This window comes from Misgurnus anguillicaudatus, chromosome 15 (genome assembly GCF_027580225.2).
Source record: "Misgurnus anguillicaudatus chromosome 15, ASM2758022v2, whole genome shotgun sequence".
NCBI lineage: Eukaryota > Metazoa > Chordata > Actinopteri > Cypriniformes > Cobitidae > Misgurnus > Misgurnus anguillicaudatus.
In genome coordinates, this window is record NC_073351.2 from 32,109,632 (window position 1) to 32,135,718 (window position 26,087).

Consider the following 26,087-nt stretch of genomic DNA (forward strand, 5'->3'; position numbering starts at 1 on the left):
ACACACGCCCTCATAATGACTTATAACTATGAACAAAAAGTGAATAAAATGTACAGCATTTTTTATCATTCAGGTTGCATTAATCTCTGTAACCAAATATGTTTTCCCTTATGCTGGGAATAAATACATTTATTACAATAAATAACATCTGTACATAAATGAGTATCTGTAAATAAAAATCAAGATACGTTAAGATATGCATACATTGGAAAAAACACATAAAAAAGGTGTAAAATGCACAGCCTAGATGCATGAATATAATTATACTAAAATACATTGAATGTTTATTTGATCTTTTGATTTCAATGCTGATACAGCATATCGTGCACGTATTTACATGGATATTTCTTAAACTACACGATATCCAGTTTGTTTGTGTATTACACTTACTCTTTCATGTCTTTTGAAGGAGAGGAGTTGCTGGGATGTGTGTTTGTAGTAGGGAGTGTGCTGATTTTCTCCAGAGTACAGGCTGTCCCGATGGCACGGACCACAAGGCCAGTTTCTCCTTCTAGATCAAAGCACTGCAGGTACCCCACCACTGTGTTCCCACCCATCTCCAGCACCTTCAGACCGATCTTCCTTTGAAGTTCACCTACAACAACAAAAAACGCTTACACACACAAACTGCAGGAATATCTTTTCGGAGGTCACAGACGCGTACATATAAAGACACAGTTAAATATTCTGGTAGGACTGAACCCAAAAACAGTGTAAACCCCTACTTTATATAATAGCAGAAGTAAAACACTGTATAATAGTACCAGACATAAGGAAGATGAGTCTCTGTCGGGCTTCATTAGATGCACGAGGGGTTCGGATGCGGTCGATCCACTGGTACTCTGGATCTTCATTTACCACAAGCTCCTCAACAAAGCCATGAACCATAACAGCACGGTAGCATCGGGGAATAGAGGTTGCTGGTAGAAAAAGAGAGATATTAACAAAAATATTCATAAATTGAATTTTAAAAATGTAATTACATTTTAAGTATTTATTGAAGTAAACATCAAGACAAATTTCAAAGATGCAAAACAACATATCACTTCTTCAAATATTCAATAGCAGAATCATATCATCAACGCTAGAGGTCGACCGATATGGCTTTTTCTCTGGCCGATGCCGATATTTAGAAATCAGGGCAGCCGATGGCCGATATGTTTGGCCGATTTTCTATATGTACATAATAATCAAAATGTTCTCATCATTAGCAGATATTTTAAATGTAAAAATGTCACTATTTAAGTCAAGGTATTTAAAAAAATTATGACTGGTCTTTCTGAAGAGTTTTACAACCTCCTCTGCACCATGCATTTATCAGACACAGATATTACCTGACACTCTGCTGTCATCATCTTTGATCAGTTTTTTATTGCTTTGTAGGATAAAATCCTTATTTGGTATACCTGATAAATTATTTATTCATCATAAAGTGTTATTTAGGGCAAATCTTTCTCAACACATTTACATTCTCATTTCCGAGGCGCTATAAGTGACTGATTGTGCTGACAGTGACGTCTTGTTAGTGTTGGGACAGATCTGTTGTTTCAACCGTTCATTCAAACGAATCCGTTCAAAGGAGTCAGTTCGCGAATCGGACGCATGTGTTGTAATCCAGGCTGAGCAGCGCAAAACTGTAAAGAAAGTGTTACTGTAACAACACGAAAAACATTTCCTCGATGGATATGATTTGGTCTTCCGACCTTTCGCCATCGAGTCAGTTTTGTTTTGAGTAATAAAAGCAGGGAGACAGTTTAAAGACAGAAAGCGTGCGCGCGCGGCTCTGCTCTCTCTCTGTCACGCAAACAAAAATCATCACTCATTAATCACATGAAATGAGCCTAATCTTCGCATGGACAGTGCACCGCGAGACATAAGCCCGTCGCGTTGTTGTACTGGCTGCTTAATGCCCGCGATCCCGCCAGCGTTTACTAAAGCTGTTTGTGAACAAGGCACGGCTGCACGCACACGGGAGCGATCTGCTTGCAGCAAGAGGCATCATCACGAGTTTTACAACAACGCTTAGGTGCCCGCAGATGCGCCTGCCTATTAATCGGCCTAATTCTGCAGCAAATCGGCAAAAGCCGATTTTTTTAAATATGCCAAAAATCGTCCAATTAATCGGCCGGCCGATAAATCGGTCGACCTCTGATCAACCCAATGATAAAGTTAAAAAGGGCCCGACCCAATAAACTGTAGAGAGATACAGAGATACACTTTTTTTCAGTATCAACTTGACACTCAGGCGAAAACAAGGGCAATCCTAACATGAAAAACAAGAAAAGGGACCAACAGTGGAAAAAAAATGCTGATACTTACTACAGAAGAATTTAACTCCACATGACGACTGCCTGAAGCGGTTTAGGTCATTGAAGAGATCAACCTTCACCAATACATTGATTTCTCCTCTTATACCTAAAAGACAGCATGTCATTATAGCACACCTCACAATTCCCTCACACAATATAAAAGCTCTTCGTCTCGTCTATATGTGACCCATGCTGGCAAAATGAGTCGGAATGCGCACAGTCTAATTTTGAGCAAGAAGCAAAAGAAAGTATAAATGTCGTTTTTGGTCAAAATTGAGGTTTTCATAAAAATAAGTACATTAAGCCCTCGTATAGCGATCTCAATGCTTTAAATAGTCATTTAACATCTAAAATTATCTTTATTTGTACGTTTTCGGAGAGGTATACCATTCTACACTGCAAAAAATGACTTTCTTACTTAGTATTTTTGTCTTGTTTTCAGTAGAAATATCTAAAAATTCTTAAATCAAGATGCATTTTCTTGATGAGCAAAATTACCTAAGAAAATAATACAGTTTTTTTGACAAAAAATATACAATTTAAGTGAATTTATGCTCAAAACAAGCAAAAATATCTGCCAATGGAGTGAGAAATTTTTACTTAAATTAAGTGTTTAAGAAAAAAGAAATCTTATTATTTCACAATTTTTTTTCTCACCCCATTGGCAGATAATTTTGCTTGTTTTAAGGACAATTTCACTTAAATTGTATATTATTTGTCTTAAAACTAGAGTTTTTTACTTAGGTCATTTTGCTCATCAAGAAAAAGCATCTTAATTTAAGAATTTTTAGATATTTCTACTGAAAACAAGACAAAAATACTAAGTAAAAAAAGTCATTTTTTGAAGTGTGAGTGCTTAAACTAATAGAAAAGCTGCGTGTCCATCCACATGGCCGTCTGACATTTTGGTTTAGATTTTAAAGCATGCAGGAATTAGAAAATAAAGTGCAGGACTTGCTTGATGTTAAAAGTATTGTTAGGAGAGATAAAGTTAGTGACTTGATTGATGTTAAAAGAGTTATTAATAGTGACAAGACTCGAAAACAATCTTCCTCGCGTTAACTGACAGATCTGAAGCTTTCACACAGACGTGCATGTGCGCGACCCCGATATATAGACAGTTTCATCGGACGTGCGTACGGTGACACAATTACGCGTCTGGTCCGAACTTTACTTCCGGTTTTAGTTTGTTTACTGGTCTGACTAGTTGCTGAAACTGAACTCTTAAACAAAAATAACAAATGTTTTGGTCTCCTAGGTAATCTACGTGTTGTTTATTTTGCTTGTTATGTAAATAAACTACTTTAAACAGATTTTGTTGTTATTTATTCTTAGCGGAGTTTACCGGAAGTTATGGAAGCCGCTCGTTTATGTTGTTACTGCTGAAACCGTCTATACACATATACACAGAATTACAGTTTTAAAATATCTGCTTTGACAAGAATTCAGGCAGAAATAATCAGTTATGTCTTAAGTACCGGAAATGTTTGGTTAACTGTTGAGAAAAAATATATGGCGCATTTAAAAGCGGGTTAAAAAGGGTAACTATAATGTATGGCGGAATAGCACTTTTGGGAGTACTTTGACTCGCCTGAAAAATCCGCTCCCCTTGGAGAGTTTGACTGCGCCAAGTTGAAGTACTCCCAAAAGTGCTATTCCGCCATACATTATTGTTACCCTTTTTAACCAGCTTTTAAAGGGCCACGTTTTATTTTATGCCACCATACTTGGTCTTATAACTACTCGTTTCAAATAGGGAAAACGTTGATGTGTTTGGTCATTTCTAACTTCATCTCTGTTTGGTACCATTGAATGAACTGAGCTAAGTGCTACCAAAGTGTCACTGCACGCTCCAGTGCTTTTTATAAGAAGTTTTTATAAAAAGAGAATGTTAAAATAGAAATAACTCATTTTTGAAAATTTGCTCATTTCGACTCATTTTGCCAGCACGGGTCACATACCAGACCTATAGCAGATACAGGTTTGGTCATTTCTAACTTCATCTCTGTTTGGTACCATTGAATGAACTGAGCTAAGTGCTACCAAAGTGTCACTGCACGCTCCAGTGCTTTTTATAAGAAGTTTTATAAAAAGAGAATGTTAAAATAGAAATAACTCATTTTTGAAAATTTGCTCATTTCGACTCATTTTGCCAGCACGGATCACATACCAGACCTATAGCAGATACACACCATGTATAGTGTCATAGATGGGGAGCCACCCAGAGATAACAGTAGCAGCTTCGCTGCAGAGTAATGGATCGATGTCAATGTACACCTTTCCTATGGCATCATTAGCGCTGTACGTGTCATGGTCAAGTACTGTTATCTGCAAAGGCTCGTCCTGCAGATCCTCATCATCCACCTGAGGGAAAGGGATAGAGAGAGAACTAACTTAAAATGAGTACAAAATACTAGTCAGAATAAGACAGTAGGCTATCTAACCTCAAATTTAAACCACTCTGAGTTCCACAGAGGGTTTAGAGACTTGGGATAGACGTCAGTTTTGAATGTTGTGTTTCCAAACTTCACCTGAGGGACACAATATCATAAACACTGCTTTGTCACAGAACAAGGACATTGTCTCAAAGCATATTTTGGCATCATCAGACAATTAAACATACCACGGCATTGGGTCTCGGTTAGACAGCTTGCTTGGTTTTGAGGCACAGCCTTTATGATGCTATAATACAGTGGTTCCCAAACTTTTTCAGTGTGCGGCCCCCCTTGTGTATGGTGCATTCCTTCGCGGCCCCCCAAAGAAAATTTGTGACAAATAACTTTTCTAAAACTCAACATTTTAATAAAAAAAACATTAAATTATACAAAAAAGTAGTGCTTTTGGTTAGTAGCCTTATTTTTTTTAGGTTTAATTGCACAGAATTCATGATAAATTAATGTATTACATAAAATGTCATAAAACTGGGGCCCCCCTGGCACCATCTCGCGGCCCCCAGTTTGAAAACCACTGCTATAATACATAGTAATACAGACATATAGACGATCTTATGTACAGTATGATTAATATATCATACTGAAACCTGACTGACCTCTACAAAGGCGTCTGTCAGGTCGCTGGCACGGTCCATGACAGGCAGGTGCCGTCCTGCAACAATCTTCGCCTTTAATTTCCCAGGCATGGTTCATTGAGTCTTGTTTTGAACACACATTAACAGAAATGTAACATTTAGGCTCTGAATTAAGCATAAACTGAAAATAGCAGACATAAAGCAGATTTGAGACACAACAGGTGCTTTTGACAGGTAAGAGGATGGACAAAGAGGTCAGTTATGGCAATGACAAGCTTGTTTTCATTTGTGTTTGACTTAATAATGTATAAATACTGGCGATATTAATTTAAGAAATGTCTTTACATTCCTGTTTTCAATTAAACAACACAGTGGACTGTGATGATGGGAAATCTCATCAAATGTTTAATCCACGATCAAGCATTAAACTCTATATAGCAAACAGCTTATATAACAGAATTAGTAATAAAGGATTACTTGAAAATAAAGAAATTGATAGATGAATAACAAATAATTATATAATACTAATTAGTACTTTTTTACATAACGGCATGTATTTTGTGTATATATAATACATTGCACGTTAGAGAGAAAAAATTATTACTTATAAAGAAAATAATATATAATGAGGTTTACCTCAGCACCAACTTACTCAAATCAGATTCAACATTATACATTTTATTTTAAGAACTAACGTTACATTAATTATCATATTACAGCATTATATTAGACACAAATTTACAATTCATAAACATCTGTGTAGGAAATAATCAGGTAATCCTTATAATTTAACAAATATGCATATCCCTGCAGGATTCGGGCAGTTACTTAGCGGTTTACCTGCATTCACTTTGTTTATAAAACCACGGTGTGATCACATACACCAAAACCATGTTTCTTGAGTGATTTGTGGTTATATAAATTACACACAGTTAATATTTGATCATTTTGATCTTTAGCTTACCAGGTTCACCTCAGCGGTTCAATCTGACGTTAAAGTCTCTCCATCGACCCTGTCGTCGATTAAAACGCTTATTCTGCCATGATCAGAATTTAGGAAGGTTCGGCATCGATTATGGAATCCATTTTAAGCGGATTTATATCAAAATGTATATGTTTATACTGCTAATTTTATAAATAAAATCGTCTGTCAGAATGCGGTCTAGCGCAAGATCAGACGCATCCCTCGCGCAGGTGGGAGTGGCCAGGGCGGGAACGTCATAGCACTTCCGGGTCGCGCTTGACAGCGTTCTACACGTGATACAAGAAAAAGTTTCACACGTTTTGTGGGTCAGATGAGTTTTTATGATGAAAATGGGTCTTTAATTCAAGCAAAGATCATCATAATAATCGCATATGCAGTGCAGTACTCCACCAATAGTTGAGGATCAAAGTGTTAAAGGGATAGTTCACCTTAAAATGAAAATTCTGTCATCATTTACTCATGTTCATGTGGTTCTAAACCTGTATGAATTATTTTTTTCTGATGAACACAAAAGAAGATATTTTGAGAAATGATGGTAAACACACAGCAGATAGTGACCATTGACTTACATAGGAATAAAAAATATGGAATTTAATGGGTACCGTCAACTGGGTGCTTACCATCATTTATCACAATACTTCATAGGAATAAAAAATATGGAATTTAATGGGTACCGTCAACTGGGTGCTTACCATCATTTATCACAATACTTCCAAAAAAAAATCCTACTATGGAAGTCAATGGTCACTATCTGCTGTGTGTTTACCATAATTTCTCAAAATATCTTCTTTTGTGTTGATCAGAAAAAATAAATTCATACAGATTTAGAACAACACGAGGATGAGTAAATGATGACATAATTTTCATTTTAAAGTGAACTATCCCTTTAAGTGTAATCCCACTGCGCTCAGAGCTAAATCTTTTAAAATTATCCAAAGGTGGGTTATTCCACTCTGTATAAAATATTCGGTAAAAATTCAACAAATTTTCTTTTGTTTTGATTTTATTTTTCTCCTCATAATTGAACTATTACATTAGGAGGGTGATTTGAGTTTAAACAATTTCACTACATTGGTGTAACTCATAACATTGAGGTGAAAAATGTTGCTTGGGAATACTTTGCTGTATTACATTTACAGATTTGGCAGATTCTGCTATCATTATAAAAAATTCTAGTAAGATTAATCATCTTTTTACACCAGCAACAAACCCCGCTTTGTTAAAGAAATTCTTAAAGCTACAAATTATTAGGAGTTGCTGACATGTTTCAAAATGATATTAAAGTGTGTATTTAGTGTGTTGATAGTAAAATAACTGGATTTGGGTTTGGTGAAGAAATTTACTTTCATCACCAAATTCAGGACACCCTTTGTCCTATATCGTGACGAAAACACAACTTTTCACAAATATTGGCTGTAATTCTGACATTGAGAGAAAAGATCAAAAGTACAGATTGTTTGGCCCTGTGTAACTATGTTAAATAACTACATTTAAATTAAATAAATTACATTTAACCCCATGTAAGTTTGCCCCGCTCACCCCTACATGTTATACGTATGGAATACCCTGGGATCGAACCCATGACCTTTGCACTGAAATGCAATGCTCTACAACTTAATCATGTCACAGTTACTGAAATCAGTATTAACAATGTAAAAGAGGTTAACCACAGGTTGGCATTGTGTAAATAACGAATTAATACTGTTAGCTTGACCATACCATAGGCTGTCACTGAAGTGTGTTTTAGCCAAAAATACTTGGAATTGCATAATCATAAACATAATTTTGTTTATTTATTAAAAACAAATGTCAAAAGAGACTGCATAACAAATATGATTTAAAAGATGTCTTACATGAGAAGGTGTAATATAAAACTTCCCCCTGACATATTGTCAACATTTTGATTTTTCTATAATGTGTGAGTGTGTGAGTGTATGTGTTTATTGTGATGGTAGGATCATATATGTGCTTTTGTTTGTGTGTGTGTGTGTGTGTGTGTGTGTGTGTGTGTGTGTGTGTGTGTGTGTGTGTGTGTGTGTGTGTGTGTGTGTGTGTGTGTGTGCGTGCGTGCGTGCGTGTGTGTGTGTGTGTGTGTGTGTGTGTGATAGCAGGATATACTGTAAGCTACCTTATGTGCTTCTGTTTGAGGATCAATGTCTCATAAATATCAGCTTAGTTTTTATCTTAGATCAGATCTTCCTTTTCACCTAATTAAACTGCCTTAAGTGGTAAGGTGCTAATATTGGATCAAAAATGCAGGGGCAGGGGGGCATGAGTGGTATTCCTGACTGCCCAAACTGTCAGAACAGCTCACTCACAGAGATTGCCAGACAAACAGTCATAGCAACAGTACGTGGCCTAGGAAGAATTGCTTTCAGTATAGAAAGGTTATTGAATAAATAGATAACAGACTGTTTTACAATTACATTTCAAACAGACTTTCGAAGAATTTAGTAAACAAATAACCTGCATGTAAAAGTTTGCCAGATCTCCTAGACTGATTGTAGATAAGACACGTTTCTAAATGTTTCAACAGGTCAAATTTCTGCAAATCTTATTGTTTAAATAAGTAAAAAAAGTACAAGATTAAGGTGTATATTACTAATAGCTAAACAATGTTATTGATTTTATAAAGAGAAGAAACATATTGGGCTACTTTTGTGGAACAAGTCGTGGGTTGGTGGACAAATGGCATTTCAAATGAGTATTTATGGAAGTGAGGTTTGTTTACGAGCATGTGAGGGTGGGCAGGTGTCAATTGTTCTGGCCTGTGTGACTACTGGAAGAATAAATTGTGTCAACACCGAGGGGGACAGGAGCTTTCTAGTATCTTACTAGAGTTGCATGTTTATTATAGTTATGATTTAAGTAAATCTGCATGCACGGGTAAAACAGTATCTCTAGTGTCTGGATGTCATTCCATAAAGATGATGTCGTCCCATGTCATGTTTGTTATTTGATTAATGGGCTCCTCCTAAAGAGGTTTATAACCAATAATTTTCCAGGAATTTACAAATATGTCTGACTGATGTTCATTCGTCAGTAGTTGATGTAATGTTTCTTTAGTCTTTCTTTGGCTATGCTATTTCATTGCTGTTTAAATATATCTATACAAGGAAGTGCCATCTGTGGCTGCTACAATGCACAGAGATGCATATAAAAATATATTTTGTAAAGGCATGATATATAGTTAGCTTTGAATTGCTTTGTCCTTGTGGCATAGGGCATGCAAACACACCCGAACACACACACACAGTGGTCGGTCTTAGCTATTTTGAGGACAGCTGTCCATTCATTCTCATTCCTGTGAGCTAAAATTACAAAGCTGGTGCCTGTCACACATAAAAACAATAGTCTCTGTGCCTTTGTGCTTTTAGAAGCTGTTTAGATCCCACAGGCAACACCTCAGGTAAGAAACTTTCTCGGTTCCTGCTACTAATACTGTATCCTACAAAGCTTACAACACAGGAACAGAACAGGACAGCTTTTGTTAAACTATCAGGTATTTTATATGCTTTTGCTATTTTGAGGTCATTTGTGTTGCAGCTTAGACTAAGAATGTGAACAAACTAGCTCATGGATTTTAAATAGGTTCGATGTTGTTATTTTGGATTTTATACTGTATGTGATTTTTTTTATTCACAGCTTTCACAATGGCGGACGAGTAAGTGTGCATTATTCTATATTATTTATGATGGTTTGTGAAGGTCAACACATTGCATTATAATTTAATGCAATGGTTTATTAATGTAACTTTGATGTCTGTACTTTTTCCTTCCTGTCCCCTCCAACAAACAACATTTGTAGTGATGTAAGTACATACTGCACTTTTTAAACTAAACATAACACATTAGGCCTATTGAAAGGGTTAAAATCTTTAATATAGATTTTCTAATTTAGATAATTTGATGCATATATTATGTTTTTTATTTATACTTGAAAAAATATTTTTGTTTTTCTTTCAAAGGCACCGGCTCCGCTTAACCCTCGGGTACAGGCCAAGGTATTTATGTTCAGAAAATCTGGTTCTATTTAGTCATACTTAAAAAAAAATGCTGGGTTATTTTCAACGCAAAAGGGACGAACCCAACCTGCTGGGTTGTAATTTAACCTATGCTGGGTTGTTTTAGCACATAATGCTCAACAGCTGTGTTTGTCCCTTTTTGACCCAACGCTGGGTTAAAAATAACCCAAGATTACATAACACTTAAATGAAACATGAATTTATTTTTAAGTAATTTAAATACTTGACTAGGCAAGAACCTAATACATAATAAATTAATTAATTTTTATTTTCAGCCCAAGTCCAAGATCTCTGCATCACGAAAACTGTCTCTTAAGGTAGTGTGCATGTAATAGATGCACTGACATATATCTTTACCTGTATGCATGTGCAGTATGTATTTTACAATGCCAGCGGTTTTCTCAGATCCTCCTGCTTCAAAGAGCCATGGAGGATCTGGAACAGGAGACGATCAATCGTGATGAGGAGAAAGTGAGATACCTGGGCGAGAAGCTTCCACCCCTTCATTTATCTGGTCTCTCAGTGGAGGAGCTACAAGTCAGTACATGAACATTTATTAATCACAAACTATAGACTGAATACACTGTTTGCTTTAGATAAAAGCATCACAAAAAAAGGCCCATCACATATAAAATATTTTGCATATGCGCAGACACTGTGCCGGCAACTTCATTCCAAAATCGACGTAGTGGACGAGGAGAGATACGACTTTGAGCATAAAGTGGTTAAAAACAACAAAGATGTGAGTGGCAAGTTTTATATACATTTCCTGAATAGACACCGAGAGGAGATGAGCACTTCCTATAGCGAACATCTGTGTGTGTTTGTGGTGTGCATCAAAGATCCATGAGTTGAAGCTCAAGGTGCAAGATTTAGGTGGCAAGTTTAAGAAGCCGGCCCTGAGGAAGGTCCGTGTGTCTGCTGATGAGATGATGAGGGCTCTGCTGGGCTCCAAACACAAGGGCTCCATGGACCTCAGGGCCAACCTCAAATCTGTGAAGAAAGAGGACATTAAACAAGAGAAGGTGCACACACGCACAATACTTAACACATGCAACACAAATCATTCCATTTATTTTATTTATACATTATATACTTCCTATACTTAGCTATAGGGACCTTTCATTACTATTTTAAGTCACATCAAGAATTTCATGAGCGAATACCCAGATTGGATATAACTACACTATTTTTATTTCATAGGTTATATCATCAGAGGTGGGCGACTGGCGTAAAAATGTCGAGGCTATGTCAGGCATGGAGGGCAGGAAGAAAATGTTCGATGCTGCTGGTGGCGGACAGTGAGCGGATTGTATATGTGTTTATAATTGTGTAAATGTTTCGCGGATTTGTTAATGTATTAGAAACGAGGGCATAGTGAAGGAAAAACACTTAATTTAACTGAATGTAAAAAGAAATAGTGAGAGAAGATGTTTAATGTTACTGTAAGGCACGCTTTATATCCATTTTAGGTCATTAAAATTTTGGTGATGCTACAATTGTTTGTGATTCATTATGAGAACTACTATAAGCTTCAGATGACACAAACAGACCACGCAATAATCACGGCACACAATAATGCCAACCTTGCTTCAATCTATGCAACTTTAGGGATTTTATATCAATTAATATTTAATGAGCTTAATGAGAATTAATAGTTGCTTTAGATAAATAAATATTTATATGTAAATATTTACTGAATTGCTTTATTTTTCCAGGTCATTGGCATCAAATCTAAGAAAGATATTCAGAGATGTGTCCAATTTCTGTTGTATAAACAATTTCAGATCACTTATTCTGGAACAAATGCACATATTGTATATGCCAGCAGGTCTTTGCCAGAATAATCTCACGCAGATTTAGTCTTGAAGTGCTTCCATCACTATCAAACATACCTGTAACAGATAAGCAAGATCTTCAGGATTATTTTATAATAAAAAAATTGGAAGTCATAGTCTTCCAGAAACAAGGAATAATTGTTGACGGGCCATTGAATTATTCGAAAATACTGCATTATTGTTATTCCACTTGGTTACCACTTGATAAGATTTTGTTAAGGCACCTATTTCATTGCTAAAAATGTATTTTGTGTATTTATTGTATACAATGTGTTTGTGTGGTTAATGGTTGAAAAAAAACACATTATGTTCCACATACCGTACATTTTTGTACCTCCAGATTTTACTCTCTTCCTGAAACGGATTTGAAAAGCTCTGCGTCCCTGATTGGCCAGCTAATCTGTAGTTAGCTCTGACGTCAGCCGGAAACGTGACGCTCTTTACCATGTTTGAAAGATTTGGTTGCTAACAGAAGTTAACTTACAGGCTGTGAGTCTGAAGCGGGATGAATTATGATAATGTCGGTCGTGTCTACATCACCAATCCCTGGAAGTAAACTGTTTCCTAGAATCTGTGTGTTTGTTGTAGTCCAAGAAAAGAGATTTACGTTGGAGACGATAACTCGCGTCATCGTTTACTTTGGGGTTTGTACCTTTTGCGTATCACTAACATGTACTAACACACACTTACACATCAAAGCAAATGTAAAAACGTGAATCAGACAATAGGTGCTCTTTAAGACATTTGACAGGTTGTGATTAGGACTATTTTCTTACACATCTCATCAGGAATGAAGCAAAAAGAAAAATGAACATGCAGGCAATAAGTGTGTATTCATTTTCCTCTCTTTTGAATTATTTTATTTACTCTTTTCAATATATTTATTTTGCTACCACACATATATTTATGCTTTATTAGTTAAAATTTAAAATTGTGGTTGATGGAACTGGAACTACTTCATAGGTGTGCGTTTACTGACAAATAATGCACACCCATAGAATGTATCTCAGCCAATCAGAATGAAGCATTCAACAGCCCTGTGGTATAATATATTTAAATGCGTGCATACACGCACGCACACACGCATACACACACACACACGCACATACACACACGCACGCACGCGCACACGCACACACACACACACACACACACACACACACACACACACACACACACACACACACAGACAATGCAAACAGAACTTTCAGACCTTGTTTGATTGACAGATCTGTGTTCCTCTCACATATCAATAGGGTGAAATCACGATGACCACCAGCAGATGACAGGTGACTTATTCAGAATATTCACACTGTGTGACTGGTGTGCATTTCTTCTCAAGGACAAGAGAAGATGGTGTCTCTGACTGTGATTTATTTGGTCTGTCACCTGTCTGAGGGTGACAAAAGAAGTTAGTTCAAAAGAGTTGGATTGGTAATGTGATGCTTTGACAGGCATTTACACAATGAGGTACGTGTACGTGGTGGGAAAAGATTACTCTATCACCACAAAGATCAGATTTCTTCTTTCAAGAGAATGACATTAAGTAAATTTTGATTTTGAGTTTGATATTAAGTTAAACTTTTGTCTAGACACTCATTTGTCTAAATCGCACTGTTACAGTGAGGTTGAACTAATGTATTTATTTAAATGATAAAATAGAAGTCTTAGTTAACTTAAAATTCAAGGACCTTTCAAGGGCTTTCCAGGTCCAATACCCTCAAATTCAAGGACTAAATGTGGAGACACATTTCAAATGAGAGCAAGGTTCGTGTTATCTTTTAAGATAAATTTTTACTGTTCCCTTTCGAGGGAACTCGCGCTGCGTCACTGCGGAGACATTTTGGGGACGCCTCCAGGGGTAAGTGCGTCTGAATGTGTAAATCAAATTCATCCAATGGTGAGGCTTAATGACAAAGACAGGGTGATGCGGAGCCAGGAAGTATATCGCTATCTGAAATTTTGCCAAAGACGGCATAACAGGGACGCAGGAAGTATAGCAAGGGAGACGCAGCGTCTCGTTCCCTTCTCAGCGAACAACAGTTACATACGTAACCCGAGACGTTTTCATGTGTCAAACACAACTATGCAAAAAAGCATTTTGGTATGAATCAACATTCGCATACAGAAGATATAAGCATTTAAAACGAACAGTTTAGCACGTGTGCTTAAAAAGTCTAGAACTTTTATTTTGTTATCTTACACTACACAGGGAATAATATGGATTTTTTACAGAAAACTTCTGGCACAAAATAGATTCACGCACTTTCTATGACCTATATTTATGTATGTTTATTTTTAAAAACTTCCCAGGGCCTCGAATGTTTTTCCCAGATTCACAAACTTTCAAGGATTTTAAGGACCCGTGGGAACTATGAAATAATATGAAGAATTTATACACCTAAAGGGAGAGGCGAGTGTCTTCAGTTCTTATAATAACAACCATTGTAACACTTCTTACGTGTCTTTTGAAAACACTTTGTAGAAGTTATATGATGTGTTTCAATTAAAGCTTTAGGTGCATTTTAAACTTTGGTTTAAACTGATATTTCAAAAAGGTTCTGATGTCCTGGTTTCAATATGCCTTTTTGATCTATTTTAGTACAGACACTTTGCAACCAAATAATCTTTTTGTAATCGTATTGATGGCTCAATTGGATTGAAAAGCCTCCATGTAATGTAAACACCTTAATCAATACAATTAAGGTCGATCGGATGCAAATTTGGATCATATTAAAAGTGGTGGTGTTGTCTGATCTGTGATCCGATCCGAAGTTTTTTCTTCAGGTTAAAGGTGCAGTGTGTAATTTTTAGAAGAAACTCTTGGCAAAAATGCAAAGTAATATACAAAACTATATTATCAGGGGTGTATAAAGACCTTTTAAAATGAACCGTTATGTTTTCATTACCTTAGAATGAGACGTTTTTATCTACATACAAAGAGGGTCCCCTGACGTGGAAGTCGCCATTTTGTGCCGCCATTTTTCTACAGAAGCCCCTCACGGACAATTTTTTGTTGTCTCCGACCATGACATGTTTGTCCGGTGACAGCTACCGTAGCTTCTTTATGTGTTTCAAAAGCAAGGGGTGAGCAGTGGACTGAGCCATTGGTTGCAAGTCGCAACCTCACCAATAGATGCCGCTAAAATTTACACACTGCACCTTTAAAGATTAAAGGATTTCGTTTATAAGGTATTGGTATTTGGCTTTGAAAAGTCATTGGGATGCTTTTAGGCTAGTTTTGAATGTCCATTGGGCTGGTTTTTATATGCAAATCTGGCAACCGTTTGCAGAGACTTTTGGTTCGGATTATATAGAATGTACAACTTTTTTCATCAGATTGCAATGTTTAGGTTACATGTAAACTGTACTGTTGTACCTGTAGTCGGATTGAATTCAGTCAGATTGACAAAATTTTGTGCATGTAAACAAATGCAGTGCTCATGTGTACTTTCATAACATTACATAAAGCAATAAAATAGCATCATGCCTTTTAAAAAGTGTGTTTTCTTTGCTTATATCTGATAACTTCTTAACAACAACTTTCTTCAACTCAACTTTGACTCTGTACATTTATGAAGAGATAAAGCGTGAACTTGACGAGAGATGCTATGCGCTACTTTGCAAAATCCTTTGCTTTTTGCAGACTTCAAATTTGAACCAATTTTAAAATGTTTCAGAGAGTTTTTTTTCTTTCGGTTAAAGATGAAAGGATTTTGTTTATTAGTTATTGATATTTTGGCTTTGAAAAGTCATTGGGATGCTTTCAGACTAGTTTTGAATGTTCATTGGGCTGGTTTTGAAATGCAAATCTGGCAACCCGTTTGCGGAGACTTTTGGTTCGGTTTATATAGAATGTACAACTTTTTTATATCAGATTGCAGTGTTTAAACTGTACGGTTGTACCTGTAGTCGGATTGAATCAGTCAGATTGACAAAATTTTGTGCATGTAAATGCAGCGCTCATTTCATATCATTACATAAAGCAAGAAAATAGCGTCATGCCTTTTAAAAAGTGTGTTTTCTTTGCTTATATTTGATAACTTCTTAACAACAACTTTCTCCAACTCAACTTTGACTCAGTACATTTATAAAGAGATAAAGCGTGACTCCGACGAGAGTGCGCTGCGTTGCAAAGTCTTTTGCTTTTTTGCAGACTTCAGATTTGAACAAATTGTTTCAGCAAGTTTTTTTCTTCAGGTTAAAGATGAAAGGATTTTGTTTATTAGTTATTGGTATTTGGGCTTTGAAAAGTCATTGGGATGCTTTCAGACTAGTTTTGAATGTTCATTGGGCTGGTTTTGAAATGCAAATCTGGCAACCCGTTTGCGGAGACTTTTGGTTCGGTTTATATAGAATGTACAACTTTTTTATATCAGATTGCAGTGTTTAAACTGTACGGTTGTACCTGTAGTCGGATTGAATCAGTCAGATTGACAAAATTTTGTGCATGTAAATGCAGCGCTCATTTCATATCATTACATAAAGCAAGAAAATAGCGTCATGCCTTTTAAAAAGTGTGTTTTCTTTGCTTATATTTGATAACTTCTTAACAACAACTTTCTCCAACTCAACTTTGACTCAGTACATTTATAAAGAGATAAAGCGTGACTCCGACGAGAGGTGCTATGCGCTGCGTTGAAAGTCTTTTGCTTTTTTGCAGACTTAAGATTTGAACAAATTGTTTCAGCAAGTTTTTTTCTTCAGGTTAAAGATGAAAGGATTTTGTTTATTAGTTATTGGTATTTGGGCTTTGAAAAGTCACTGGGATGCTTTCAGACTAGTTTTGAATGTCCATTGGGCTGGTTTTGGTATGCAAATCTGGCAACCCGTTTGTGCAGACTTTAGGTTCGGATGATATAGAATGTACAACATTTTTTATCAGATTGCAATAAATTCAGTCAGATTGACAAAATTTTATGCATGTAAACATAGTCGGTGTAAACTGTGACAAGCCTTAAGCACAAACCTGATACCATTGCTCACCTGAAGACATAACACAAAGACAAATGGCATCATATCGAAGAACATAGCACTGTTATTTTGTTATGGCTTTATTTTAACAACTGTTGGAAAAACATTTGAGTAAGACAGGAAGCTGAGAATCTTTAATTTAAGGTTAACAGTTTGCATCTTGCAAAAGGATCCTTCACATGAAACGTGTCAAAATAAATAATAAACGAGTTTTGACAAGTAATGCACTACTGACTGTCAGATCTAAAATGCATTACAAAAAAGCACACAAAAACATCAACGCAACAACATGACAGTAATTATTAAAGTTTTTGTAACCATTTAAAAAGTACCTTTGTAAAAGCAGTGCTGAAATCCCTATACAGAAGAGACAGTAGGTCATGCACAGCAGATGGCACTTCATAGCAAACATCAACTTTAAATGGCCAAAACTAGCCAGGATTATTGTCGTTATTGTTTTTGTCAGAACATTACCGGATTTCAATGTATTTTTAGTAATACTGAACAGCTTGGTTTTACAGGGGTAGAGGTCTGCATCAACTTGTCTGTTGTCTCTACTCCCTAAAATATGACACACATAAACCCAAAAAGCTATCTTCCCATTTTTTACACAAAGAATATTAATAATCAAGCCACTTCCATAACATCTTTTTGCAATATGATAAATAAACATTCTGTCACGATTTACTCCAAAATTGAGAGGTCACAGAGCATAAAACATACAGTACAACAGTGTGCAAAATCCAAGATTCATAGCTACCTGAATAAATACACATTTTATCTTTATATACATAAATCACATATAACATTACAATTCTGTCTGTCAGAACAGAATTAGCCAAACAAACATTAATTCAAATTGATGACATCATCACAAGATCAACAATGTTCCAGACATCTTTGACCAATCCACCAGCATTTTTCCTCATGTCCTTCTTATTTTAATGGCTTAGGAACTGAACACCAGAGGGAGCTGTTGTCATTGAAAACACACTGATCTGAGTTCAGGTTATAACAGTACTTAGTGTTACTGAACTTCTCAGCAACTTTTGCATTTCACAGACATCACTTAAAATCACATTGGATCGGCAGTGACGGATAGATGGATGCCGTTGGCCATCCACACATCTATAATGCCCCGAGGTATAGAGTCACCTGTCAGTTCTACAGTTTAAAGTGCCATGGCAACCGTTGCTACGCAGCGGCGAAACGGTTTACCCGGTTACGTATTCCGCAGCATCCGACGATTCCACATTCCACGTTTGGAGTGAAAGTGATGGAAGAAGTTCCTCAGGTAGAGTCGTTCCACTTCCAACCCACCCTGCAGGATCCTTCAGCACATAATAATAATAATATTTTTGTCAGTATCAGCCTCATCATCACATCAGTCAATAATACACAACTACTAGTAAATGACAGAATTTAACTATAACTTATGATTCATAAGCTTGTTAATGCTTGCGTTTCATATCTAACCTGTCCAGTAGTTCCCAATCTTCTCCACCCCAGCGGTCAGTAAATTCTTCAGTGTTCATGCCCCCAATGGAGTCCAGGTCTGACTTATAGATGCCCAGAAGCCCAAAACCATTGACCTCCCAGTAACCTGCACACCAAACACAGTGAATGTAGTTTTACATCTACACAAAGCTTTGTTCGCAGATAGTCTTTTTGTCTCTTTGTAACACCGTGTACCATCGGGTTCCCGCGGTGAAGCGCCACAGTTGAGTCTCTGGACTATGGGAGCGAAGGCCATGTGACCTTCAACGCAGTGTTTCCTCAGAGTGTCAATGAAGCCGGGTGGAAAATGTATATGCAGATCACAGAGAAACACAATGCTGTGATTATCCTGACAGACAGAAGGACAGATGGAGATCCTTTAATATTTAACTCTGAACTAAGCTGATTTATTATTTGAGAACAACTAACAGTATACAACAGCACTACACATTTAGAAATGTTATTGAGTACGTCAAACCTAATTTTTAAAAAAGCAGCTTTACATTAAAAACATATAAGTACAGACAGTATCCAAATATAAAAAAGAATTATGAAAAATACTGAATATATGATATTATTGCAAAATACATGTACATTAGCGATACCAAATGCAAAAACAATAATCTGTAGGTTATATTATTATATTCATATCTCTATCAAAGAAGCATGGGTGGGTGATTCTCACGAAGCCATTGAAACACCACGGCACTAATGATTTTAGCTTTAAAATGTGTAATATAGTAACATTAAAAAGCATCAGAATTAACACAATACTGTGTTCTACCTTGCACAATGTGTGATTTCAACATAAGAATTTATAATTGGAAATTTTATCTCATTTTCTGCTGAAATTCTCATTACCGCAATGTGTCCGGCTGTGTTTGAACATGCATTATGTTGTAATTTAATCAGATTAACACAAAAATATTAAGAAGGAAAATAAATGATGTTTTGCTAGACTACTTCAGATGACAGAAATAATATTTACTGAATATTCATGTATAATAATAATGAAGAAAAATTAGGAAAATGATGTGTCCATGCCTGATGTTCTCATCCTCCGCAACACTTTTTGAGAACAGTTTAAGCACACATACAGAATTTTAATAAAGTTTGATTTTGAGTGACCAAGCACATGGACCAGTTACTTCAAGATGGCTACCAGGTAAGATCATTTTTTTTACAGTTAATTTGAAATATTGTCTTGTCAGAATGCTTACACGACATTTTGATTATCATTACCGCAACAGATGCTTATTAAATGTTAATTTAATTAATAGAAGCATAATACTTTAATTTTAAATGCATGTGCAGAATCTCCAAATTATGTTCTTTCAGGTTTGTCATGTCATTTTGAAAATATGTCAGTGTTGATGTTTTCTGACTGTTGCGGTAATGAGATTTTTTAGGACTAATTTTTTAAATAATGTTACAAAAAGTGTTAAATGATAAGTAAAAGTTTTTAAATTAATGTTCCCATTTACTGCAGACTTTGTTTTTCAATGTCTGATGGGGGAAAAGTAAATTTAAGCAATTTTTACATTTTCATGCTTGACATTTTTAAAACCAAGTTTTCGTGAGAATCACCCGGGTAATCATTTATTTTCATACAGTATATTAGCAATGCTAACTGTAAAAGTAGTTGTCTGTAAGATTTAAAAATATGAATTTTAGCGATAATAACTGTAAAAATAATTGTAGGATTAAAATTGGAAAATAGTGTGTATCAAATTTATAATTATCATCACATGGTTTTGTAAAAAATAATTTTAATATCTTAATAAACAAATGACTAAATTGCCAGCCTAATGAAAATGGTTTATATTTTTTTCAGCAAGATACATGATACGCAATAGTAATACTTTAGACAAATTAAAATATAGTCGCTGTCCTTTTTGAAAGCTTGTATGTCCAAATTCTTAAAAATAAGGAGATTCAAGATTTCGAAATGAAAGCGCCAATATTAAAATTATAATATACATAAGGAATTTCCAATTATAGCATAAAATGTAAATAACATTTACATATTAAATCTTATTAAATCTTTCTTTCTTTCTTTCCCTTTAAACGCCATACCAGCTTCTAAGGCTATATTCATGGCAAGAATAAAGTGTAATTAAATAAAGTAAGATGTTTAAAATGTATTTCAAAAATTACATTTTAAATAAAAAGGTAATATTAAAATAATTTAATATTAAAATTTGTAATTAACTCTTTCGCTGCCATTCAATATCATGAATATCATTCGCTGCCATTGATTTGTCTCAAGATCCACACCAGTAACTTATTTTTCTAAGGTATTTTTTTATTAAAAAAAATTCTTAATTAACATCTTTAAGTAATTTAACTAGTCCTGGCTTTAGAAAGTCTGTGTCTGTGAAACCACTGACAAACATAAAGTAGTGACCAATAATAATGATTTATGAAAAAGAAAATGGAGACACGAGATTTCGGTATAACAGCTGTGATATTATATTATAGTGCACCTAAGGTATTTGCAAAAATGCTATAACATAACATTAACATTAGTATTAATTATTATATTAAAATATATATGAAGCGAATGCTTCTGAAACTCACATCTATAAGGTCTATTCCAGCCTGAAGCCCTGCCGATCTTTCAAAGTTTCCACTCAACCTGAGGTACTGATATCTAAAAGATGATACATGCACACAAACAAACAAACAAACAAAAACATTCATTTTTTACATAGTTTAATCTTCTAGCAGTCTCAAAAATTAGGGGAACAAAAGCTGTCACGGGGCAGTACCTTTTCAAAAGTACACATAGTGCATATTAGTACCTCAAGGGGTGGTTTCACGGACAGGGATTAGACTAGTCCTAGACTTAAACACTTTTAAGAGCTCTCCAAACTGAAAACATCTTTCACGGACATATCTTAAAATACATCAGTGCCCTTTGTTTTACCTCAGAATGCACACAGGTAATGTTTTTAGTAAGGCATGTTTATTAAAACTAGTTATATTTCCTAATTAAACTAAGGCCTAGTCCTGGATTAAGCTAATCCTGGTCCGGGAAACCATGTACCAAACCTTAATTGTACATACTAGACCATTTTAAAGGGTACTGCACCAGTCACAGCTATCATACCTTAATTAAAGGATTAGTCCATTTTCTCAAAAGAAAAATCCAGACAATCCACTCACCACCATGTCATCCAAAATGCCGATGTCTTTCTTTATTCAGTCAAGAAGAAATTATGTTTTTTTGAGGAAAACATTGCAGGATTTTTCTAATTTTAATGGACTTTAATAGAACCCAACATTTAATACTCAACACTTAACAGTTTTTTTCAAAGGACTATAACAGTTTCAAAGGACTATAAACAATCCCAAACGAGGCATAAGGGTCTCATCTAGCGAAACGATTGTCATTTTTGACAATAAAAATAACAAATATACACTTTTAAAGCACAACTTCCCGTCTTGATCCGGTCGTGATGCGCCAGCTGACCCCACGCAATACGTCATGACGTCAAGAGGTCACAGAGGACGAACGTGAAACTCCTCCCCAGTGTTTACAAGTGTGTTGAAAGAGGACCGTTCCTACGTTGTTGTATGTCAACTGATACTAATTAAGTCTTAGTGTCAGTTTATTGTTTAAAATGGTCCGCAAATGTGCATTTTATATGTAACACGTGACCTCCCTACGTCACTACGCATTTACGTTAGGTCGCGCTGGACCGGACCTAGACGAAAAGTTGTGCCCCAAAAGTACACACTTTCCATTTTTCTTGTCAAAAATGACAATCGCTTCGCTAGATAAGACCCTTATGCCTCGTTTGGGATTGTTTATAGTCCTTTGAAACTCCGTTAAAAAAAATTGTTAAGTGTTGAGTTAAGTATTAAATGTTGGGCTCCATTAAAGTCCATCAAAATGAGAAAAATCCTGCAATGCCCTCCCCAAAAAACACAATTTCTTCTCGACTGAACAAAGAAAGACATCAACATCCCGGATGACATGGTGGCGAGCAAACCATCTGGATTTCTCTTCCAAGAAAATGGACTAATCCTTTAAGCACAGTTCAGGGTGCATCATTTTGGTAATGGAATGAAAGGAGGTTGTTCTCAGTGATGTGGTCAATAAAATCAGCTTGCTTAAAATGTACTGTGTATCTGGGTAGGTAAGAGTTTTGTAGTGTTTGTTCTATGTCCATATCAGTGCTTTCATAGTCAGTGATGATGATGTTAAAGTTTTGATCTCCAGTGTTACTGTAAAGTTCCTCCATATCTGAAATAAACTGCTGTACCCAACGGGCCTGATTCTTCACTGCAGGCACACAAACACACATAGTATTATACAGCTTACTTGACAACATTAAAGGGTGTTTTATTATGGTACAGTATATTGCATATTCAATCAATTTTTTGCTATTGTAACATTTAGTTGGTTAAAGGAACAGTATGTAAGAAATTTATATCAATTAATCATAAAATGGCCCTGCTATGTCACTAGACATTAAGAAATCATGTTCATTTCATATACTTATATAACTGACAACAGTGGTCCGGCCAAGATATTGTCATTTAAAAAGTGGAGTTGCAGCACTCAACTGGTGTTTATGTTGTCATGTAGTGTTTTGGTCTGATGCGCCACCCTCCTTCTATCTACCAATCACGAAGTCAGTAATGTTTCGGCATACAGGTTGCCAACTCTGCTCTAATTACCACAGCTGCAGCTATGAACGTGTCGGATAAAAAATCTCTAATGTTATGAATCCGAAATACATCGTGAAAGTCTTCAATAAAACAAGGATTTGTATAGGAGATGCCTTTGAAAGATGGAGACGGCTGAAAAGGTAGAGGAATTTGAATCTGCCATGATCGCGTAACATTATGCCTTCTCCATAGTAGATTCTCGCTGCGTGCACAATTATTAAAAAGCAACCTGGATTGAGGGTTATTTTATACCAAGTCTGGTGGAATATCAATATTTCTCATATGTAATATGTTTGTGGACCTAAACTGCAAATGGATGTTATATTGTGAATGCTTGGCATGGAGATAGCCTTGATCGCGTAACTTTATGCCTTCTCCATAGTAGAAGCTCTGCGTGCACAATTATTAAAAAACAACATGGATTGAGGATTATTTTATACAAAATCCGATGGAATATGAATATTTCTCATATGCAGTGATGCCGGTAACGCGTTACTTAGTAACGCGTTACTCTAATTTTACCACTTTTTTTAGTAACGAGTAATCTAACGCGTTAATATTTCCAAACCAGTAATCAGATTAAAGTTACTTATCCAAGTCACTGTGCGTTACTATTTTTGAAATTTTCCTTAGTAAAATATATATTTTCTTGTATATTTCTTCTTGCGTCTCGGGAAGTGAAGTCAGGTGTGCGACAAGTCACGTTTTCAGCACGAGGACAATTCAGGTCACGTGTAAGCGACACAAACGTAAACAACGTACAATGGAGAGAGAAGAGAGATGCAGCTACAAAAACACTACGTCAAATAAAAAAATAAAAAACCATTTGGAGTCGCGGCACGGCGCAGACAGTGAAACTAAGAGCAAGTCCCACCCGGTGATGCGAAGCAGTGAGCAGGAGTTCATCCACTACCCAAACAACAAAAGCTGGACTTCAGTGCAAAACCAGTAAGTGTGGGAGAGTTGAAGAACGAAAGTAACAAAGCGATTTTCTCCGAGCCCTGATAACATCTAAATATCACTATGACAACATATTAGCACATAACCTCTGAAAGAGTTGACAAATATCGCGTTATTTACTCACCGATTTCCACGTGTAGATCCAGAACTGTGTTTTCAACCATGATAAGTACATTCCAAAAGCGGTCTTTTTTCTTACAACGCGTTGTTTTCTCGTTTCATGTGTTACAATACTGATAAATCTACAAGGTATAACATCCTGAAGACTTCTCAGTTTTTCAAAATAAAAGTAAGTCGAGTTTATAGAGTAAGTAGATCCTGTCGGGTCAAAAGTAACACTTGTTAGTTTTGTCCCGCTGCTAATACTGTGTATAATATGGTAAAAATTTTATATTATTCTAATTTGATTTAATTTTATTTTCATAGTGTTCAAACTATTGAATTTTTTTTAGTCTCAGCAATTTAAGTTTGTACTGTTGGTTGCTTTTGAAAAATTTGATAAAACTGAAATTTAAAATAAAAATATAATTTAATTATTTTTTACAAAGATAAATGACAAAATAAGTTTGCAGTTACATATTAAAGAGGTCATAGTAATATATATTTAATAAAAACAAGTGTAACACAAAAATCTATCATGTTTTGTTGTGTTACTTTTGACCCACCTGTGTGTTACTTTCGTCCCTGCTGTCAAGGTCAAAAGTAACAATTCACTACTCTTGTTTAAAGTGAAATTATACAGAAGTTGTTTTACATTTGTTCAAAATTCCAGCTGGTTTTGATAGACCACAATTGTGAGTTATTGACCACAGCAAAAATATATCTCCCTCTAAAACATTAACTTTTAAAATTAAGTTTTTCTGAAAATGGCCCCTGCTCACCCCTATTTACGTTAAGTGAAGTCAAGAAAGACTCATATATATAATATATATATATATATATATATATATATTATATATATATATATATATATATATATATATATATATATATATATATATATATATATATATATATATATATATATATTAGTTTTTTAAAACACAACAGTTCAACTTAAAATGTCAGGAGATACATTGTTGACGTTACTGTTAAAAATGCACTTCCAATAAAGTGAGTGTTGGCAAAACCTGTTGTCATTTTTAATGTTGAGGCAGTGGGGGTGTTGGCAGCTACTGGAATGTAACTAACAAAGTAACTTGTAATCTAACTTAGTTACTTTTAAAATCAAGTAATCTGTAAAGTAACTTAGTTACTTTTTAAAGGAGTAATCAGTAATCAGTAATCAGATTACTTTTTCAAAGTAACTGTGGCATCACTGCTCATATGTAATATGTTTGTGGACACAAACTGCAAATGGATGTTATATTGTGAACGCTTTGCATGGAGATTGCCCTGATCGCATAACGATATGCCTTCTCCGTAGTAGAATCGCGCTGTGTGCACAACTATTGAAAAACAATATGATTGAGGATTATTTTATACAAAATCCGATGGAATATCAATATTTCTCATATGTAATACGTTTGTGGCCCAAACTGCAAATGGATGTTATATTGTGAATGCTTGGCATGGAGCAGCGCGAGTCTGGATGGACGTGTCGTGCTGTTTCATAATAAAGGTATGATGTAATTTTATGAATGAACACTTTCCGATATGACCTCGGTGCATTAAATGTATTATTAATTTTGCTAGAGCATCTATTTTATGAAACAGCACTTCGAAATGACATCTCAACCCTTTGTAATGATATATATGGCATGACAAGTTTAATACCCTTCTTCATCAATAT

General features: G+C 35.5%; 3 protein-coding genes across 19 annotated transcripts in view; 1 reads left to right on the forward strand and 2 right to left on the reverse strand.

Moving 5' to 3' along the window:
* Window positions 1-6,556, reverse strand: part of c2cd5 (C2 calcium dependent domain containing 5) — a 41,780-nt gene extending 35,224 nt beyond the window's left edge. For 7 of the 17 annotated variants that reach the window (XM_055173877.2, XM_055173874.2, XM_055173875.2 and 4 more), the window contains exons 1-7: window positions 6,302-6,556; window positions 5,359-5,460; window positions 4,754-4,840; window positions 4,502-4,673; window positions 2,320-2,415; window positions 765-920; window positions 391-595 (exon numbers count right to left, since the gene is read on the reverse strand). In XM_055173877.2, coding sequence (XP_055029852.2) covers window positions 391-595; window positions 765-920; window positions 2,320-2,415; window positions 4,502-4,673; window positions 4,754-4,840; window positions 5,359-5,448 — 806 coding nt within the window. In that variant the 5' untranslated portion in view covers window positions 5,449-5,460; window positions 6,302-6,556. Of the gene's footprint in view, window positions 1-390; window positions 596-764; window positions 921-2,319; window positions 2,416-4,501; window positions 4,674-4,753; window positions 4,841-5,358; window positions 5,461-6,301 lie in introns of those variants that run through there. The other 10 variants (XM_055173888.2, XM_055173878.2, XM_055173885.2 and 7 more) reach the window with 3 other exon arrangements.
* A 3,711-nt stretch (window positions 6,557-10,267) lies between these two features.
* tnni1c (troponin I, skeletal, slow c) lies at window positions 10,268-11,845 on the forward strand. Its single transcript, XM_055174984.2, has 6 exons — window positions 10,268-10,325; window positions 10,622-10,663; window positions 10,752-10,883; window positions 10,999-11,088; window positions 11,189-11,371; window positions 11,550-11,845. Exons 3-6 carry the CDS (start codon window positions 10,773-10,775, stop codon window positions 11,649-11,651), a joined length of 486 nt encoding a protein of 161 aa, XP_055030959.2. The 5' UTR covers window positions 10,268-10,325; window positions 10,622-10,663; window positions 10,752-10,772; the 3' UTR covers window positions 11,652-11,845.
* Window positions 11,846-17,220: 5,375 nt separating this feature from the next.
* Window positions 17,221-26,087, reverse strand: part of b4galnt3b (beta-1,4-N-acetyl-galactosaminyl transferase 3b) — a 33,385-nt gene continuing 24,518 nt past the window's right edge. Inside the window, exons 16-20 of the mRNA XM_073853791.1 lie at window positions 22,790-22,943; window positions 21,236-21,305; window positions 18,851-19,004; window positions 18,635-18,761; window positions 17,221-18,489 (exon numbers count right to left, since the gene is read on the reverse strand). Coding sequence (XP_073709892.1) covers window positions 18,381-18,489; window positions 18,635-18,761; window positions 18,851-19,004; window positions 21,236-21,305; window positions 22,790-22,943 — 614 coding nt within the window. The 3' untranslated portion in view covers window positions 17,221-18,380. The remainder of the gene's footprint in view (window positions 18,490-18,634; window positions 18,762-18,850; window positions 19,005-21,235; window positions 21,306-22,789; window positions 22,944-26,087) is intronic.

Bases quoted from the DNA above. Each gene is read 5' to 3' on its own strand.
- tnni1c (XM_055174984.2), top strand. From the start codon at position 10,773: ATGGAGGATCTGGAACAGGAGACGATCAATCGTGATGAGGAGAAAGTG. The intron at 10,884-10,998 runs GTCAGTACATGA...GCATATGCGCAG, and splicing joins TCTCAGTGGAGGAGCTACAA to ACACTGTGCCGGCAACTTCA. The intron at 11,372-11,549 runs GTGCACACACGC...TTTATTTCATAG, and splicing joins AGGACATTAAACAAGAGAAG to GTTATATCATCAGAGGTGGG.